This window comes from Panthera uncia (assembly GCF_023721935.1).
Source record: "Panthera uncia isolate 11264 chromosome B3 unlocalized genomic scaffold, Puncia_PCG_1.0 HiC_scaffold_1, whole genome shotgun sequence".
In the NCBI taxonomy this organism is placed as follows: Eukaryota; Metazoa; Chordata; class Mammalia; order Carnivora; family Felidae; genus Panthera; species Panthera uncia.
In genome coordinates, this window is record NW_026057582.1 from 118,452,230 (window position 1) to 118,471,492 (window position 19,263).

General features: G+C 36.8%; 1 protein-coding gene across 1 annotated transcript in view; it reads left to right on the forward strand.

Moving 5' to 3' along the window:
• Positions 1-19,263, forward strand: part of GABRB3 (gamma-aminobutyric acid type A receptor subunit beta3) — a 66,967-nt gene that overhangs the window by 24,433 nt on the left and 23,271 nt on the right. Inside the window, exons 2-3 of the mRNA XM_049613941.1 lie at positions 5,624-5,706; positions 8,354-8,491. Coding sequence (XP_049469898.1) covers positions 5,624-5,706; positions 8,354-8,491 — 221 coding nt within the window. The remainder of the gene's footprint in view (positions 1-5,623; positions 5,707-8,353; positions 8,492-19,263) is intronic.

The window sequence follows — 19,263 nt, forward strand, 5'->3', positions numbered from 1 at the left end:
AGTGAGGAGAATTTCAAATGACATGGCTAAGAGCATGGATATTTGGAAGCAAGGAAAGAATGGGACTGCCAACATCAATTTAACCCAAAAACTTTCCCAGCAACATGCTAAGGAGTCTGCATAGCAAAGGCTTTTGGGCAGTGCTATGTACTTTATTAAGTTTTTTGTAAAACAAAAATTGGAATAACTTAAATGTTGGTTTATTCCTTGTGTTTTCTCCACATTGAATAGTAAGCACTTGCTTTAGAATAATACATAGTCAGTTTGAGTTATTTGACTTAGGCCCTTAACCCTAGCATCTGAGTTCCTATTCCTTGGAAAAATGCCTGATGAACTTGGTATATGGAGAACTAGGAAGAAGAAGACTATGAGTTACCATAGAGCTGTTGTAAATGGCTAAATGGCTACCTGTAAAGCACTAGTCCAGATGGGCTGCTATCCCATGACCATAGACACAGCAATTGCCCAGAGTTCACAGGCATTTAGGCATCCCAAGTGCAAGCCAGAGGTTACACAGGAGGTGATTCTAACTTGCTCCTAGGTCCTGTTAGTTTAACAAGATTGTGATCAGAGAGCCAGGATTCCACTGATGGCTTCATTTTGCTGTGATCATCACTGCAGTGGAGGCCATAAAACTCATGCACATCAACATTGGCCTGCTAAGAATTCATTCTACAGCAGAAAGATTCACAGATACCACTTGGCTATTAACACAGGGGGTGTCCCCCAGGCATCTTGACAAATGAGCCCATGGAGCTCTCAGTGAGTCAGTAATTGTGCAGGGCCAGGGCTCTTGCTTGGAGTGCTTGAGAGAGGGCAGGTTGCCTCTTACACTTAGATTTGGGGGATTAAATCCAAGAAAGGTTAAGATATTTCTTTCTCTTTCCACTTCTTAAGTTCCATGCTGTGTGCTTATGCCTGGTCCCCATATCTTCAAAGTCATTTTTTTGTTCAATGAGTATTTATGGGACACCTACTGTGTGCATGCAAGGAACTATTTCAGGCATTGAGGAGATGGTCACCAACAGGAGAGACAAGGCCCTGCTCTCAGACTCGCCTGAGGAAGTAAAAGCGACCTGCAAATCAACGAATAGATGGGTGCTCCAATTGTAATGAAAACATTAAAATGGGAGTAATGAGAGGAGAGGTAGCTGGGGCTGAGGTACTTTAGTTCTGGTAGGGCTCTGAGAATGCCAGTCAAGGACATTTTCATCTCTGTCCTGTCTGGTATATACCATGAACCTAAAAGATTAGTACAAGTTGATAAAGAGATTGTGTGCATTACCTAAATGATTCACTATATGTAACGATCCCAGACTCTGCCTATAGTCCACCTTTCCCAGCAGCATTGGCAAGGAGGGCTTTTGTACCTTGGCTGACAAGTGAATATTTCAAGTAAATGTTTGTGGTATTTAGTGTCATGATCAACAAAGAAAAACATTTCCACAGCAGCTTCTCCACGTGGTCTGCGGAGAATTCTGCATTTGTGCAATGACATGAAGAGTTTGCATCTGCCCTTATTATTTTCAATTGGTGAAAATTTAAAAATGGAAGTGCTGACACCAAAGTACAGCTCATAATCTTAATGTAATTGAGACAAAGTGAAAACCTTGCAACATGCTAAAAGCCATGGGTCTCTTGACTCAGGCTTCCTCACTCAGCTGTGCAGGCAAACGACACACAGGGATAGTTTATAGATGGTGTTCAAAGATGACACTTATCACATAATAGAATTTTAAATTTACTGGGGATAACGCTCCTCATATAAACTTTGAGTTTATTCCTTGGATTTTCATACTCTTGACTATGAAACACATCTTTAGGAATATATCACTTATAAAAGCAGGACTACCTACTAAATTCTACCCTATTCCACAATGGGTTAAATATCACTATTGTTACTGCACGTGTAGCATGTAGAATATTTACTATCTTCCTTTACATATTGTATTTACAACTTGCCATATATATGATAAGAATATTACATGTATGTATATGATCTCTCTCTGTGTATATATTATATATGTATACTTTCTGTGTATATATTTTAGATATGTATATGTGTATTTATATATATAATTACAAATTTCTCTACCTCCTTTGATCTTCAACAAGAACCACACACCATGAGTAGCCTTTTAAAATGTTGAATATACAGTATGTCATACTTTAGGGCAGAAGAGATGTTAAAGAGGTAGTATAGGATTCTGTCTGCTTGGATCTGAATTCTGTATCTGTCTTCCAGCAGCATTGTTAATGTGGTCAAGTTATTTAATGTTTCCTAGCCTTGGTTTGTTTATCTTTCAAATGAAAATGGTAATAACACCTTCATAATATGGTTATTAATTAAATGCATGAGTGTTCAAGGGCTGAGCATAGAGATGGGTACAAAGTAAACTCTCGACCAATGTTACATAAAGTACAGATACGACAGCATGCTGTTCTGAGCCCCGAGATAATAAATCAAAATCCTTTTCTGTAGCATTTCCTAGTCTTCTATCCATCACTTCTCAACTTCTCCATCTTTTTTTTTTTTAATTTCTGTTTTCAGCACGCTCGAAGTGTGACTATTTGTAAAGAAAGTACATATTGAATGGTAGACACTTTTTCTGTCACTTGGCTGCCATCTTTCTCTCTCTCTTTTTTTTTATCAAAAGCATAAATTGCAGCCTTAGACACTCTAAGCACTGTTCTCTCTCAATTAGAAAACAAAAAAGAAACAATGACACTTCCAAAAGAGTATCTACTGAAGAGTAATAATGCAAAACTCCTTAGCCAGTCATGTTTCTCACTGACCCTACCACTATTCCTTAGAAATGGTAGTGGAATTCTCAGATTACAGAGGGTTGTGGAAATGGAGCTAGATATTGGTTAAATTCTCCTCTCAGGACAAATAAAGTTTATTGAGGAAAATATGAAAAGTTGTGGGTAGAGGTTGGGGGTTATGCAAATGGAATTCAGTAACTGTGGCTTTCCTGCCTTTGTTCTATTCTCATTAACTAGGCTTGAGGCCTCAGTTCTGAGTATTCAAATTCCCTTCCATAGTTTCTGCAAAGCCTCAGGCCTCAAAATTTGGCCGATTCATGCAAAAAGTTCACTCCCCTAGCAGTCATGAATTTAGCCCAACTTGGAAGAAGGTTTTGTGGCTCAGGGAGAGGTTTTGGAGTGTTGCACTCTTCTTGATTCCTCTTCCCACCCCTCCTTTCCCTTTTTTTACCTTTCTGTCCCAGTAGCACACAGACCTCTTTCGTTCATGTGTCATCCCTATGCTTACTTTTTGTACCATGAGTAGGCGCTCATGTCATACTTTTCATCATAAAAGGGTTTTCTCTGTTATTTGTTCCATAAGGAGAAGAGTAGTAATACATATTTTTACCTTATTCTTCAAGTAAATTAGGAAAAGGGCTCCATTTTATAGGCAGTATTATACCAGAATGATAAGACGAGACAACAGGTATACTGGATACTGAATACCCTTTTATAGATTCTTCCAGCATCATGTTCCCCTTCCAGTAATGCCCATGAAACACACTACATAATGTCACAATAAGTGTGAGTCTCTAAACAATCTGGATATGTTTGTGTTCCTGTTTGTATCGGTGACATTGAGAATAAGAAAAACAAAATTGTAATCTCAATTATTGGCCCTTTCAAGTGAATAGGTACCAAAATATGTAGGAACTTAAAAACTTGAATATTTCCAGTAGAGATGTTTTTCCTTTCATCATAAAATTCATAATTTTAACAGAAATTTATTCTAATTTTGCCTTATAGACATCTTGTATGGATGTTGGGTTGTCAATATGCCATAAAACATGCCAGAATTTAAGTGTGAGGCTGTTTCTTCAGTTGTCTAGAAAGTCAGATGCTATGGAAAAATATACCAAAGAGCTAGGTGTTGACTTTGGATTATAGAATGTTATCCACTCCTTAGAATGATAATTGAAAGTGTTATGACATTTGGAAAGGACACACTTTCACCATTGGTATGGGCTTTATAGCATATGTCTCCATAGCACTTGCATACTATTTGTAGAGAATAATTTAGTATTTATCCATAATTGCCAAATATGTTGACATTTTCCCTCACTGTTCTTTTTGGCCATTGAAGAGTAGAACTTTTCTCAACCTGCTTCTTATCCATATGCTAATAGAAGGACATATTTTACTACTTCACTTATGTTAAATGAGACTAGCCCAACAGAATTGGCACATGCCTGGTGTTTTACTGGTGTTTTGATTAAGATCTGCTGATAGGAACAGAACTTTATCATGTAGCCCAAAATAGAACATTCATATGGAAGGCTATCTAGAGAAAGCTTAGTACTGGGCTTCAAGAAAGGTGGAACATGGAAGGTGGTTGGGAATTCAAGGTAACTCTAGGAATCTCAGGAAGAGACATTCTTACTTCTTCATTCTTCTGATCCACCATCTAATGGCTATAATGAAGGCTGGAAGTTACACATTCCACATAATTTATAAAAATGCTCTTCCTTCAAATATGTAGTACATGCCCTGCACGGCCATGTTCTGTGATCCAGCCATAGTGACCACTATTTCCTCAACCATCTACTCTCTGCATTTTCTCTACCTCTATTATTCTTTCTCATGCCTCACTCTCCAATTTCAAAATGACATCAAAATCCTCTAATTCATGAACTTGCAAGGTCAGCTCTGTTCTTGCCCTGTCTTTAATTTACTTCCATGTAAGAGAATTCCTTTAGCTCCATTCTGCCTTTTAACTCAAGGCCACATCATAGATTCTTGATCAAGTAATGGTTCAGTCATCTGTAACTGTGGTGAAGAAGGGGTGGGATTCTAGAGAAAAAGAGTATAAAATATAGTGGCTGAATTGCATTTCAACTGAGGCTTTGTGTAGGTTGGTTTTCCTAAAATGAAGCTGTAGACAGAGTTGGAAAATAACCTGACATTTCTAGAAGTGTTGTCTCTTAATGTACAGTTGATTTAACCATTGCATGGTGGAGGTTTAACTGTCCTTGGACAGTTAATGATATAAATTCTTTCCATGGCTGCAGATGACCTTAAGGAAAGCTAACCAACTCAATTTTCATTCATAATTAATAACCAAATATTTTCTTTGAAAAGATATATGATCTCATGGTGAGAAACTCTGAATCATTAGGATCCAGCCCAAAAGACAACTATAATAAAATAGGATCAAGCAGAAGCTTGGCTGAGAGTTCCAAAGTGCAGCCTATGAATCTGTAGCTACGTAGACATTCACATGGAAAATCAAAGAATTCAATCTTGATCTAATCAGTGATGTTCCTGCACATACGTTTTTTCTGTGCTATAAAACTGTGCTATAAAAATTGAAGACCAAAGTTTCCTTAGAAACACCTTCCTCTGCTGTTGATTATCCAAAGTCAACATGAGTAGTTTTAAGAGATTTAAAGTTTTTATATTGCTTTTCTTGATAAAGCTGGACTATAGGATACTGAAAAGTTATTCATTCAGTGCACATTATGAAATATGTTCAATCAGGTGTACTTTGAGGAAAGGATGCCCTACATGGGCATTACTCATTGTTTAGCTGGAAGCAGTTTCTCTGCTACATTTTCTCATACCATCTTTAATATATGCCTTCATCTGTGTATTTCAGAATCACCACAACCGCAGCATGCATGATGGACTTGAGAAGATACCCCTTGGATGAGCAGAACTGCACGCTGGAAATTGAAAGCTGTGGGTATCTGTACTTCTTTTTCATTCACTGTATTTTAGGTGTTGTCATTATTTGGCATCTTTTCCAAGGCATATATAATTTTCTTGCCATAGTTTTTAACTATCTTAAATACAGGAGGGTTAATCCTCCACTCCACAAATTTAACTGTCATGAGAGAGACAGAAACAGAGACAGAGAGACAGAGACAGAAACAGAGACAGAGACTCAGTATAAAAAAGTTATCCTGTCTAATCTGATTAAGAGAGTCTGCTTGGTGTGCTGAAATATAAGAAAGCAAGCTCTCCTCACCTTGATCCATTCAGTGAGAAGAGAAAAAACACTGAGATGCAATTTTCTCACAATATGCTTCATCACACATGAGTGGCTCTACTCCTGGGAACCTGGGCAGTTGGAGTAAAACTCATTTCCCATCAGGAACTCAGCTTTACAAGCAAGCTATTCCTGCATTTTGGCAATTTTCTCAATTTTAAGAGATTCAGATGCCTTATTGGTATTTTAGTGTTGAATACGTTTTTTTGTGAGGGATGAAAACTGCATCTTTATTATCTAATAAACAAGTGTCCCTCCTGCTACCTGAACTACATCTCCTGGCATATCCAGATGTTGCTGTTGCTGTTGTTACTTATCCTGGTCTATCATAGATTGGTTTATAATTAGTCTCAGTTAGGTTTAGTCTTGTCAGATTTCTTTAGGGGGAAGGCAAATGACTGCAGTGTTACTGATGCATTTGTGGTGAGAAGTGAGTGTCATTGTGAGCAACCATACTGGGAAGTTGCGCTGGGTGTACACATGTTTTCATCCTGTATAGAACTGACCCCACTGTGCACCTCATTTCGACAGTATATCACTGTCAACTTTTCTGAGAGCCATGCTTTCAGAAAGTGGGGGACATGAAATCATGTCAAGTGATGCATAATGGAATCATCTGGGGAGATTTAGTATGGAGGACAGAAAGCTCAGTGGAAAAATGATGATTTCCCAGTAATTGAAGGTTTATCTTAGAAGTAAAGTGGATTCTGTATGGCCGGAAGGCATAACTCCCAGTGAGGTGATGGAAATTTCAGGAAGGCAAATTTGGGACCTAAGTAAGGAAGCAGCTCCTACTCCAAATCTCTGAACACATACTGAGTAGCCTCAGAGGGTGCAGCTTCTGTTACTGTGATGTTTGAACTGAGGGGGAGAATGGGTAGGACGGTCTGTTATCAACTTCCTCAGAAAGTGAGGAATAATCTTTCACTTCGGAGCCATTAGAGAAAATCCATAGTTAAAGCATTTGAGTGGAAGAAAGGATTTTCTGGTGACCTGACTACACACATATACAAATGTTTTTATTTAAGTCAAGATGGAAATGTGGAGAAGTGTGAGCCCCCACACAAGGGGAAGGGACACACTACTGGGCACAGTATGCAGTCTGAGCTGCAGCCAGAAGACCAGTGGTGCCAGGCTAGGTGAGCAAGAGAAAGAGAGTGGATGTACTCACAATACATACAGGGTCCAGTTCTGTAGTTTCTTCACATCCTTGTAAGGACTTTGGATTTATTTCACTAATTGTATTGGGAAACATTTGAGAGATTTAAGCAGAAGAGTGGCTTGATAAGATGTGTGTGTTATGAACTGTTGTCATGATTGCCAGATGTGAATGGAATGTAAGGAAGTCAGAAAGAAGGGAGGAGACAAAAGTTGTAACCACCAGATCCAAGGAGAGAAGGCAGCAGATGGGACAAGGGAGATGACATTTGCCATGGAGAGCAGTCATGCCCATAGCTTTGGCCTATTGTCAAATATTGAGTGTCTGCCTTACATTGTATTACACATTCAAGTTAAAAAAAAGTCTGTTATACTGATAGGATATTTTTCTCTAGGTCTAAGTTTTAATCAACCTTACTAACAAAGTTAACTTAATTCTGTAGAAGACTCTTGGGTGGTGCCACAAACATCAGATTTGATTGTCCTATTGCCTCATTCTGAAGAAGCATTGATTGATTTATTACAAGATGAACAATGTAAACTTATGCTAAGAGCTGGGCTTGGAGCTATAATCTGGGTAATAAATACTACCCTTTCTAAAGTCCAATAGTATCCCAACCAAATGCATTTCTAAAGATGGCAGACCTCATAGCCAGAAACGTCTGATGAAGCCATATAAAAATACCAAGGAGGACCCTACTTTGCCCTGAAATTTTCTAATGCTATCAAACTTCAACATGTTAAATTCACCCTCAGTGTTTTAACTTTATCATAGTTTTTGAGAGGAGTTGCTTTTCCAGAATTCCTTATACTTGAGGTTTAATTTTTTTCTTACAACCATCTTCTGCAGTGCTATTAATATATATTTTAAATTCATTTCTGTGCAACATCCAGTCCAACTCTATGATTAGGCTTTGCAAACAGAATTCTGGTGAGAGCATTCAGTCTCCCCAGCTCCTCTACTTCTCAGTGCTAGTGTGGTCTGAATGAAACAGCAGAGGTAGTAACCAAAAATATTCGAAAGTTAGTTCCTTGATGATGCTTTTTCTCATAGTTAAGCACATGAAACAAATCTACTTCAAATATGGGAAAGCTGTTATTTCATTTTATTAATTACAGTTTCTTTAGGCTTGTATGTAAACAAAATGAAGTCATGTCCCCACTTCTCTCTCATGGCAGATGGCTATACCACAGATGACATTGAATTTTACTGGCGTGGAGGTGATAAGGCTGTCACTGGAGTGGAGAGGATTGAGCTCCCTCAGTTCTCTATTGTGGAGCATCGTCTGGTCTCGAGGAATGTCGTCTTTGCCACAGGTGAGTCCTGTGTTCACTCACTGGAAGCCTAGGCAGTGATGGTCTCGTAATGAAACCATGCAGCTTACTCACAGAACTTGGTCATTCAAAGATGTACTGTCATCAGTAATTCATCATCTTAGGTACTCCTTTACTCTGTGTCTAAAGGGATTGGTAAACTTTGATGGGAAGGAAAGATCACCTCACAAGGAGATGCATTCAGGGGACAGTTACTGAGAAGTTAAAAAGCTAGGGTGAATTTAACCAACCCACATATGGTAACATAAGAAACTCTCATTTCTGGGCAGACACAAATCCACTGATAGCCTTGGAGGCAGACAGGAAGGGAGGAAGGAGAAGGAGGAAGATCTGAGGAAGTAGTGCTATTCTCCTCCCAGAAGTAAGAGAACTTCACCCCACTTCTGGAGTAGCAGCCTTGGTGGTCCAAGAAATTGGGCCACCCTCAGTGAGTGAGGCTTCTTGAAATATGATCATATTCTCCTTACACTATCTGGTTAAGGTTGCCCCAGCCTGGGTTTCATTGTCATCTTTGTTTCAACCATCTAAAGATTGAGAAGGTAATTTCTGCTATCCTGTCTGTCCTTGTTGAGGTTTCATTAAATTACAACTATGTATATTTTAACATTGTGCAGTGTTTTCTTGTTACCCCTGCATTCCTTCTAAGGCCCATATATTGTAATTGAGGTAATAAACAAAAGTCCTTTTTAATCAGTAAGGTTTTATAAAGACCACAAACTCTGGGTTGAAAATGCTAAATAAAGACAGAGCTGGAACCTTCCACCTCAGCTTTCTCCTGTCAGTATAGCTTGAACAATGACAAGTGGGTGCCAATCAGCTCCAGTTCTGTGAGGGCATTCATAAAGCCCAAGGAAGCCCCTGTTCTTTCTGCCTGTTGCCTCTGGCTGGAATGCCTGTGACCAACAGCCACCTGCCTCTCCTTTGCCTGGTCACCTCTGACTCATTCTTTAGCTTAGTCTAGATGCCACTTCCTCTGGGAAGACTTTTTGACTCTGCTCTGCTTACACACTTACACACTGCCTCCCCAAGCTAGATTAAGTGGCTGCTTTGTGTTGCCACAATACTGCTCTGCTGTGCCTCTCACCTCAAGGATACATCTCCATTAGGAGGGGCCTGTCCTGGTTATGGTTTACCCCTAATCCCATCCCCATCTTGTATAATGCCTGACATGTCCTAGGCATGCAACAATAGTCCCTGGATAAATGAACAATGAGTCAAGCACCAACTTCTCTCCTCTCTACCCCAGCTTCTAAGAACCAATGAGACATGCTAAGTATAGACAAAAGCCCGAATGCTTAAGACACCAATCTGCTTCATTTTTATGCAGTGCCACTTTATCCTCTGTTGCAAGAGGTGCTACAGATATCCCTGTAGTCTCTAGAGGCACTCACCTCAGATGGACAGTAAGAGCCAGCAAGTACACTGGCTTATTGTTAAGCAATGGTTTCTACAACCAAGAAATCTGCCCTGTGATGCATTGGATAAAATGCTTTACTGATTTTAGAACCAGGATTCAAATTGTTCCATGCTACAAGTGATATGTGCAGATGTTCCACTCAGAACATAAGAGTAGTGTTCTCTCAGTGGAATAATCTTCCCAAGCTTGCCTTGGTCTTGAAAATTGCCATTGTGGCCATTAGTATGTTGCCTTGAGGATCTCTTACTGCATTTTCATGCAGCCTCATCAAAAAGATGGATGAGGTCTGTGTGCAGTGCTTCCATAGGAAAATGCAACCATTTAGAATGGCCTTCCTGAATCCTCTACCTCAAAACCACTAAGGGGCCTTTTTTTTTTTTTCTAGATGCACTCTTTGTCTTTCTTTGAAGTATTTATATGGTAGAAAGTCTCCCAAATAGACACTACAGATGTGGGGGATAATATTTAAACTATGCATAGGGCAATCAGCCCATCAGAATGAAGTACAATGTCTTCTTTCTAGCACTTACCAAGTTCTGGCATTTGCAAGATATAAGCCAGGGACTCCATATCAGTCAGTTACAAACCTCCCAACTTTCAAAGAGCTTGCACTTTATATTGTGTATCAATTATACTTCAAGAATAATGTTTTTTTTAAAGAGCTTGCAGTTTAAAATTAGTCTAATTGGTCAATTCATAAGGAAGTAGCATAAACTACATTGTTAAAAAAATATTTTAAAATTAAATGTTACACTGATTTGTTTTCCTTTCCACAAGTGTTCTTAATTAGAGAGATTTTGATCAGTCAACAGGATTGATCAGTCAATCAGGCTATATATAGGATTGAAGAATTCTGTAGCCTGATAGAATTCTCAAAAAAGGATTAGTTAAGAACAAACACTCTGGAAGTTTATTTGGACCAGCCTGAGTCCATGATGAGGATTAAATGTAATGCTCTCCACCTCTACTTCCACCTGGAGGTAAAACACAGAGCAGCCACATGAACCTGCAGGACAATGGGTGGAGGCAAGCTAGACTCAGGGGAGGCAAACAAAACATATAAGGTGCAAAATTTCAGATATTTATTCTCAGTATCATGCAAGTGAAATTTTGTTTTACCCTCCTAGCCTTTGTCCTGCCAATTTGGGGATCTTACAGAAGGTCCTTTGCTGTGATTGCCTACAGGAAACTGTCCTAGTCCATCTCCAGGGTAACATGAGGTTTAGGCTACAGGGAAGAGAACATGCAAAAGCAAGTTATGAATATTCACTCAACAATTGACATGAACTGGTTGTGGGACTGGGCCTGGCATCAAAGAGAGAAACAAGGAGTGTCTGGTCTCCTGGGATTTCTCATTAGGCCTTCATGTTTCAGCAATATTCCCCTGATGATTTCACACAGTCCACTGTGTAAAGTAATGTTTAGTGAGAATTAAGCCACAGTAAGAGAGCTGACTTAAATATGTTCAAGAGACACTATGTCTGGGGTTTTAAAACACAGATGCTGGAGAAGTCCTAACTGAAACTTGCTAGCAGTGTGACCCAGGTCAATTTATTTAACCACTTTGAAAAATAGGGATATTAATAATATCTATTGGTAGGGTTGTTGGGAGGAATACATGAGTTAGTATAAACAAAAAGCCTAGAATAGTGCCTATAGTAAGCATTTATTAGCTCTCACTAAAATGTGGGATCAGGAAGGAGGCATATTCTGAGGAGTCTGAGAATAGATACTGTAGCGGCTGACCAGATCTTTGTATATATTGGAAAATTTATGACATTCTTCTCCTGAATGATTGGGCTTCTAATTACTTATCAGAGGATTTTAAGAGTAGGGATTGTCTTGGGTTCATATTTGTATCCATAAAACATTCCAGTACCTAGCCCACTCAATAGTTTGAAACCTAAGGGGTTATTGAATTTAGGAGAGGAAATCTGACCATCACTAAGTATGTGAACTCTTATTGAATGAATTGTTTCTGCAAAAGAGATATTATAAAAATTTATGATATTATATATTCAAATATTTAATGTACTAAAATATTATGTATTTTTTTAAAAATACATATAAAACTTCTTTGTACCTGGGGAGGAAATTAAGTACCCCTTTGCTTAGGAAAAAGGAGTCGTGTTCCATAGGTGTGTTTTGTTTTTTTTTTTTGAGAGGTAGATAGAGGGGCAGAAGGAGAGGGAGAGAGAGAATCTTAAGGAGGTTCCACACTCAGCATGGAGCCCAACACAGGGCTCTATCTCACTGACTTGAGCCAAAACCAAGAGTCGGACACTAAACGACTGAGCCACTCAAGCGCCCCTCCCCCCCGCAGGTGTATTTTAAAGACAACAAAGAAATGACTGAGTTAGTTCATATTAACAAATAATTATTCAGTTACTACCATTATTCAAGAAATAGTTTTGTTTTGTTTTGTTTGGAAAAAAATCAACCCTTTTAAACTCGAAAGAAAATGAAGCAAGCCTACATTACTCTAACTTCTAACCATAATGGCATGCTGTATTATAATTTATATCACCTTGTTTTAAGCATTTTTCACTAATGTTCCTTGAAGACTGGTAATAGACAAATAAACTAGCCCAAGTTAAAGTTTAGGAAAACTGAAGTTCAAGAATGATAACAATTTGGGGCCCCTGAGTGGTTCAGTCAGTTAAGCATCCAACTTTGGCTTAGGTCATGATCTTGAGGTTTGGTTCCTGAGTTTGAGTGCCACATCAGGCTCTGCGCTATTAGCAGAGATCCTATGTCTCCCTCTCTCTCTGCCCCTACCCTGCTCTCTCTCTCTCCCTCCCTCAAAAATAAATAAACATAAATAAAGAATGATAATAATTTGATCAAAGTTGCATAGTAAAGCTAGAAAGGATGACGATTCTCATGTTTCTCAAGGAATAAGTACCTCTAATGCATTTTGACAAAGATTTTAAAAACTAGCCTTTTTATACTTTATTTTAAATGATCGTTTTCATCAATTTTACATATTAATGTTATAAGGGTTCTTACAAAACAGGTGAATATGTAGTTGGGATAACAAACAATGAACACAGTGCCTGTTTTTAGAGTCTGTGCCACTCTCTCCTTCACATGCCTATGTTAATAGGCCATGTGTTCTTGATGAACAGTGCTTCATGCAGGTTTCCAAAAACTGATATTGGGATTGGAGGCCTCCACAATCCCAATCCAGGGCCCTACAATTGCTTCATCCAACACCCAGAAATACTTGGTGGCAAGAAATGTGCCTCTGCCTTCCTATTCATCCTGCACTTTGCTGCCAGATTAGTAGCTGAGGAACACTGTTTGCATGAAGCAACGATTAATACTCGTTGACCTTGAATCCATATGTTGCACCAACCTGTCTCTTCAGTTTAGCTCACAAATGTCCCCAGTATGAAGCCATCCTGATAGCTGTTGCATCTAACTCTTTTACTCTCCTCGAAGCATATGCTCCTGCATTCTGCCTAAAGACTTTCACTTCTGTTATAGCCTCCACTTGATATATTTTCTTCCTGTTTTTCTTATCCAAATCTTGTATGTTTATCAATGGACAGTTCAACCACCAACACCTCCAATTAGCTTTCCTTGAGCGTACCTGTCATTTATCTTTCCTTTGGAAAACTTGGTATCACACTCTACCTGTATCATTCCTTTATCAACTGTCAAATATTATTAATTTCTGTCAAATATTATTACTGCCACTCTCATATATGTCAGGCATGCAATAAATATATTTTCAATTATTTTTTTGGTTCATAAATTGGTGCTCAGTATTTTCACAAAATGCCCAAGTCCCAAATATAGATTCTTCTTGAAAGTCAGAGAGGATGGGGGCACCTGGGTGGTTCAGTTGGTTAAGCATCCGACTCTTGATCTCAGATCAGGTCAGGTTACAATCCCACAGTTTGTGAGTTGGAGTGGGGCATCGGGCTGCTCTCTGACAGTGTGGAGCCTGCTTGGGATTGTGTCTCTCCTTCTCTCTGCCCCTCTCCTTCTCTCTCTCTCTCAAAATAAATAAATAAACTTAAAAAAAAAGTCAGAGAAGAGAAAAAAGAAAGTAAATTATTTTAATTAGGCTTCTTGTGTGTCATTCATTGTTCCAATCTACTGGATTTCCTGGGAAGTCCTAGATCTATTACAAGTATTCCTTATTGATCCAGAATTATATTTATTTTTTTAATAATTAAAGCATAGTTGACACACATTTTTACATTAGTTTCAGGTGTACAACATAATGATTTGACAACTCTTTATATGTTATGCTATACTTACCACAAGTGTAACTACCATGTCACCATACGACACTATTACAATACCATTGACTATATTCCCTGTGCTGTACTTATTCATCCCTGTGACATATTCATTCCGTACAGGCTTCATCCCTGTGACATATTCATTCCGTAACTGGAAGTTTGTTTCTTTTCATCCCCTTCACCCATTTTGTCCATCTCCTTCCCCTTTCCCCCCCTGGCAACTATTAGTTTCTTCTCTATATTTATATGTCTGTTTCTGCACTGTTCATTTGTTTGTTCATTTGTTTTGTTTTTAGATTCCACATATAAGGGAAATCATATGGTATTTGTCTCTGTCTTTGTTATTGCATATGCAAGATCACGTACTTTTTTAAATTTTTTAATGTTTATTTATTTTTGAGAGACACAGAGACAGAGTGTGAGCAGAGGAGGGGCAGAGAGAAAGGGAGACAGAATCTGGAACAGGCTCCAGGCTCTGAGCTTGATCTCATACTTTTTAATGAAAGGGTATATGAAGTGAGTTCTCAGATTATTCCTTGGCACCTACAATCTATAGGATTAAGCCAAATCTGAAAACATGCCTGAGTAAGGCTTTCTAAGAAAAAGGAAGCCAGATTAAAAGGGAGATAGAATAAAAAAGAGAAACAATACAAGGGTGGGGGATCCTCTCCCTCCTGCAGCTTGATACCTAGATGTGAGCTACATGGCATTCTCTTTCTCCTTTAACCATTAAAATAAATTTATTTACTATAGTCAATGTATTTCTATTTACTCTGTCATCTACTTCTGTGAGATCCATTAGGGATCTATGGTAGAATATCAGAAAATACTGAAAAGTATTTTTAAAATAAGTGGAAACAAATTAGTCTTAGAAATTCTTTGGATTGAAATCTGAAAAAAAGATTGGCCTTCTATATAAGCCTTTAGGAGTAATGTAAGAAATCTTTGCTGAACCTAACTTTTAAACCTCTTCTAGATTGACAATTCTTAATCATTTAAAAGTTGAGGTCTGAAATATTCTCTTAAAAATGTTTAACAAAGCATTCTTCCTAAAAATGGTTAGAATTTTTCCATGCTTTATAATTTTATACAAAGACATAGATTGTTAGATTTTTTTTACTTTAATGATAACTTTTATAACTTTTCTGTATGAGCACATATAGAAAAATACTTACAATATAAATGCAGAGCTAACTGAATTACCAGAAAGTGAGCAATCCTATAACTGCAATTAGGTGAAAAAGTAGAATGTTATCAGAACCCCAAAATCCTCACTATGACTCCACCTAATGTCCTTACCTCCCTCCTTCTCAAAGAAAACTATTATCTTGTCACAATATAATGAAATTTGTGTTTTTGTTTTGTTTTGTTTTGGTTTTGTTTTGTTTTGTTTTGTTTTGTTTTTTGAATTTTGTGTTTTTGAACCTTATTTGATGGGATAATAGAGTTTGAATTTAACTGAACATTATGTTTATGAAATCCATCCATGTCACTGTATTTCATTTATTTTCTTTGCTATATTACTATGCAATTACACCACATTTTATTTATCCATTCTATTGTGGGTACAGATTTATGAATAATGCTACTGTGAACACTCTTGTACTTGTTTTTGTGTGTGTATGTGAATATATGCACAGGCAAACATTGACTGTATACCTGGAAGTGTAATTGTGAATGTTGAAGTTTAATGATCATGCCAAACTGTTTTCCAAAGTGATTCTGACAATTTATGTTCATACGAGTAATGCATGAGTGTTCCTTTTGCCCACACCCTTGCCAACATTTCACATGGAAGTTACTGGCTGGGCGTTGGGTGGTTTTTTGTGGTTTAACTTCCATTTCTCTGAGTACTAGTGAGATTGAGCACCTGTCCTTATTGGTTATTTGGAGATCCTCCTTTGTGAATTACTTGTGCAATTCTTTTTTGTGAATTATCTGTCATTAATTTGAGTTATTTATAGATTTTAGATGCAAGCTGGTTATAGGTCACAGCGTGTTACAAAAATGTACTTTTTACATTGAAACCTACAGTCCACATGCAATTGATTTTTGTGAATGGTGTGAAGTATGGGTCAGGTTTTATTATTTTCCACAGCACCATTTGTTTTACAGCAACACATTTGTCATAAATTTAATGTGCATAGATCTGCTTTTGAACTTTATATTCTGTATCATAGGTTTATTTATCTATCTTGTACCCTTAACTCACAGTGTTAATTACTGTAGCTTTAAGTAGAGCAGATCCTTTATTTACTGTTTACAATCGACTTTACTATTTACTCGTTATTTATTATTAACTTGATTATTTTGGTCCCTTATATTTCCATGTCACTTTTATAATCAGATCATTAATTTTCACCGAAAAAGTGCTTTGGCTTTTTATTAGGAATACATTAATTTGGTGAAAGGCATGTCATTATAATTTTTTCCAATCTGTAGTATATTTTATCTCCATTTACTTAGGTCTTCTTTAATTTGAGGTAATAACATTTTAGGATTTTCTATATAAAAATCTTGTACATATTTGCTAAATTTTTCTAGATGTTTGATATTTTCTGATGCAAGTATACATGCTAAAAATTTTTAGCATTATTTTTTGTTGTGATATATATAAGAACACAATGATTTTATATTGAATGGCCTTGCTAAAGTATTTATTACTTCTGATAATGTATCTGAGATGGTCTTTTTACCTCTTCCCAAACACTGTAGAGACCTTTGTGCATTTTAATTATTTCCTCATTTGACCTACATATGCTATTGTCATTATATATTATAACTTTATATATATATTTAAAATCCTATATGATATTATTATTATTGTTAAATGCAGTATATGTTCACTTAGATATAATTATAAATGTCCTGTTTTCTTTGTTATTTATTTTATCTCTAAGTCACTATCTGTGAATGTTTCCTTCTGCCTATAAAATATTTTTGGTTTTTGTTTTGTTCTGATTTGTTTTGGTTTTTGCCTAAAGAACATTTGAAAAATATTTTCTTTAGTCTGAGTCTCCTGGTCACAAATTTCTTCTAGGTTTTTTTTCAAAACCATATATGACCTATATATTCTTGTAGGATTGTTCCAGAAATTTAAGTTGACAATTTTTTTTCTTTTCCATTTGAATATATTATTTCATTGTCTCTGGCTTCCACTGTTTATATTGAGAGGACACTTGTTGGTCTAATTGGTGCTCTCAAATTAATTTGTTTTTCTTCCCCTTCTAGGATTTTTTTTTATTTTTTTTCTCTTTGATTTTGATTTCATTGGTATTTATGATGTACCAAGATATGGTTTTGTCTGTAATTATTTTCTTGGAATTTATAGATCTTCTTGAATCTTTGGTCTTTCAGCACTTTTGGAGCATTCTTAGTCATCACTGCTTTTGCTCTATTCTCTCCCTGTGGTTTTCTTCTAGGATTCCAGTCTCAATTCCAGTTTTATAACTCCAGCACAAATCTTCTCACTGTATCTTCTGTATATCTCAGCCTCCTTTTTGGAATTTTCATTTTATTTTCTCTTCATGCTTCACTCTGGAAATTTTCTTCTGACTCATCTTTCAGTCCAACAATTTCCTCCTCATTTGTGTTTAATCTGTTATTATCCATGGGAAAATTGTGGATATAATTCAAAATTTATGATGATGTTTTCTTTCCTCAAAGTGAATGTATGTTACCTCTGTCAGACACTAGAGGCATTAGCAATCCCGGATAGGTGATATTGAGTTCAGATTCAGTCCTTGTATATGGGTTAATCCTTCTGGTTTATCCTGACTTCTTGGACAAAGCTCTTTGCAATCCCTACTTGTTTTCTGTCCCTAGTTTCTGCTCATTTAGTCCATGATCTGTCAGATGTCCTAATTAGCTTCTCATCTTTCTCTTCTAGAAAGTATGTGTTTCAGCTACCTGAAATGTGGCTCACCTCTCTATTTCTTTTTCTCCCAGAACTTGCCCCACATTTTTACTAGCTTGCTATTTCTCCAGTGCCTTCAAGGAGATATATTTAAATTTTGTCCATTTTCCTCTAGTTGTTTCCAGTGGAAGTGCTACCTATCTATAATACTCAAACACCATGTTTTTTTTTTCCCCACTCCTCTTTATTTTTTCAGAAAAATTTACAGTTGTTTTAATATTTAATTCTTACTTAGTTTAGACTATTAATACATGAGAGTAAAAAAGAAAAAAAATAGTATACATTTTGTAATCACATTTTGGAAAATATAATTTTGGATTTTTCCAATAATGTTATGTAGAGGAAACACTTATATTGAACAGTGTACAATAGAGGAAAGTGCTGTAAAGCTCAAAGGAGATCTGACTCTGGTTGTAACAATAAAAAGTTGTGGAAATGTTAGGGAAGCACTTGAATAGCAGTAAGGGAATCAGGTTAAAAGAAATATTACATTACATTTATTTTAATAAATATATTCAACTAGTTAATAATCTAAGAGCTCCTTAAATACCACTCTGGACTCAAGATCACCAGATTAAGACTTCATCTTTTGCATTGGTCTTGAATGTATATTCTGCTAACCAGCAAAGTTTGGGATGTACGGTTTTTGCCAAATCTGAAATTTACTCCTAACTTTTTAGTTTTGTTTCAGCTAAAAGACGGAAATTTTTGCTAGATACATGAAAAACATGTTTTTTAATATGCTTCTTTAATTGTGTCATGTTTTTATTTCTCTTCCTTTTTTCTGGGGTACATTTGGACTGATATCTTCGGGGTTTATTTCAAAATACCTCTGCCAAGATTAGAAGAAAGAAAAAGAGAAGAATTCCAAAATGAATGATAATGAACATTTCTGTTAAGATATTTTCAAAATGCAATTGTGCTTTTCATTAATGTTTATGACAGATTACAAATATTTTTAAAGTCTGCATGTCACATCGTTAATACATTCACTTAATTTTCTCTAAAGTCCATTGTGAGATCCATGCTTTAGTAAACTAAAGCCCTGTGATCAACTTATTGTCCACTGAGTCTATAAATAACATCTACTAGAGGTCTAGAGAAAGTATTATATGAAATATTAAAAGAAGGAATTATCATCTCTATCTGACTTACAATATAATCT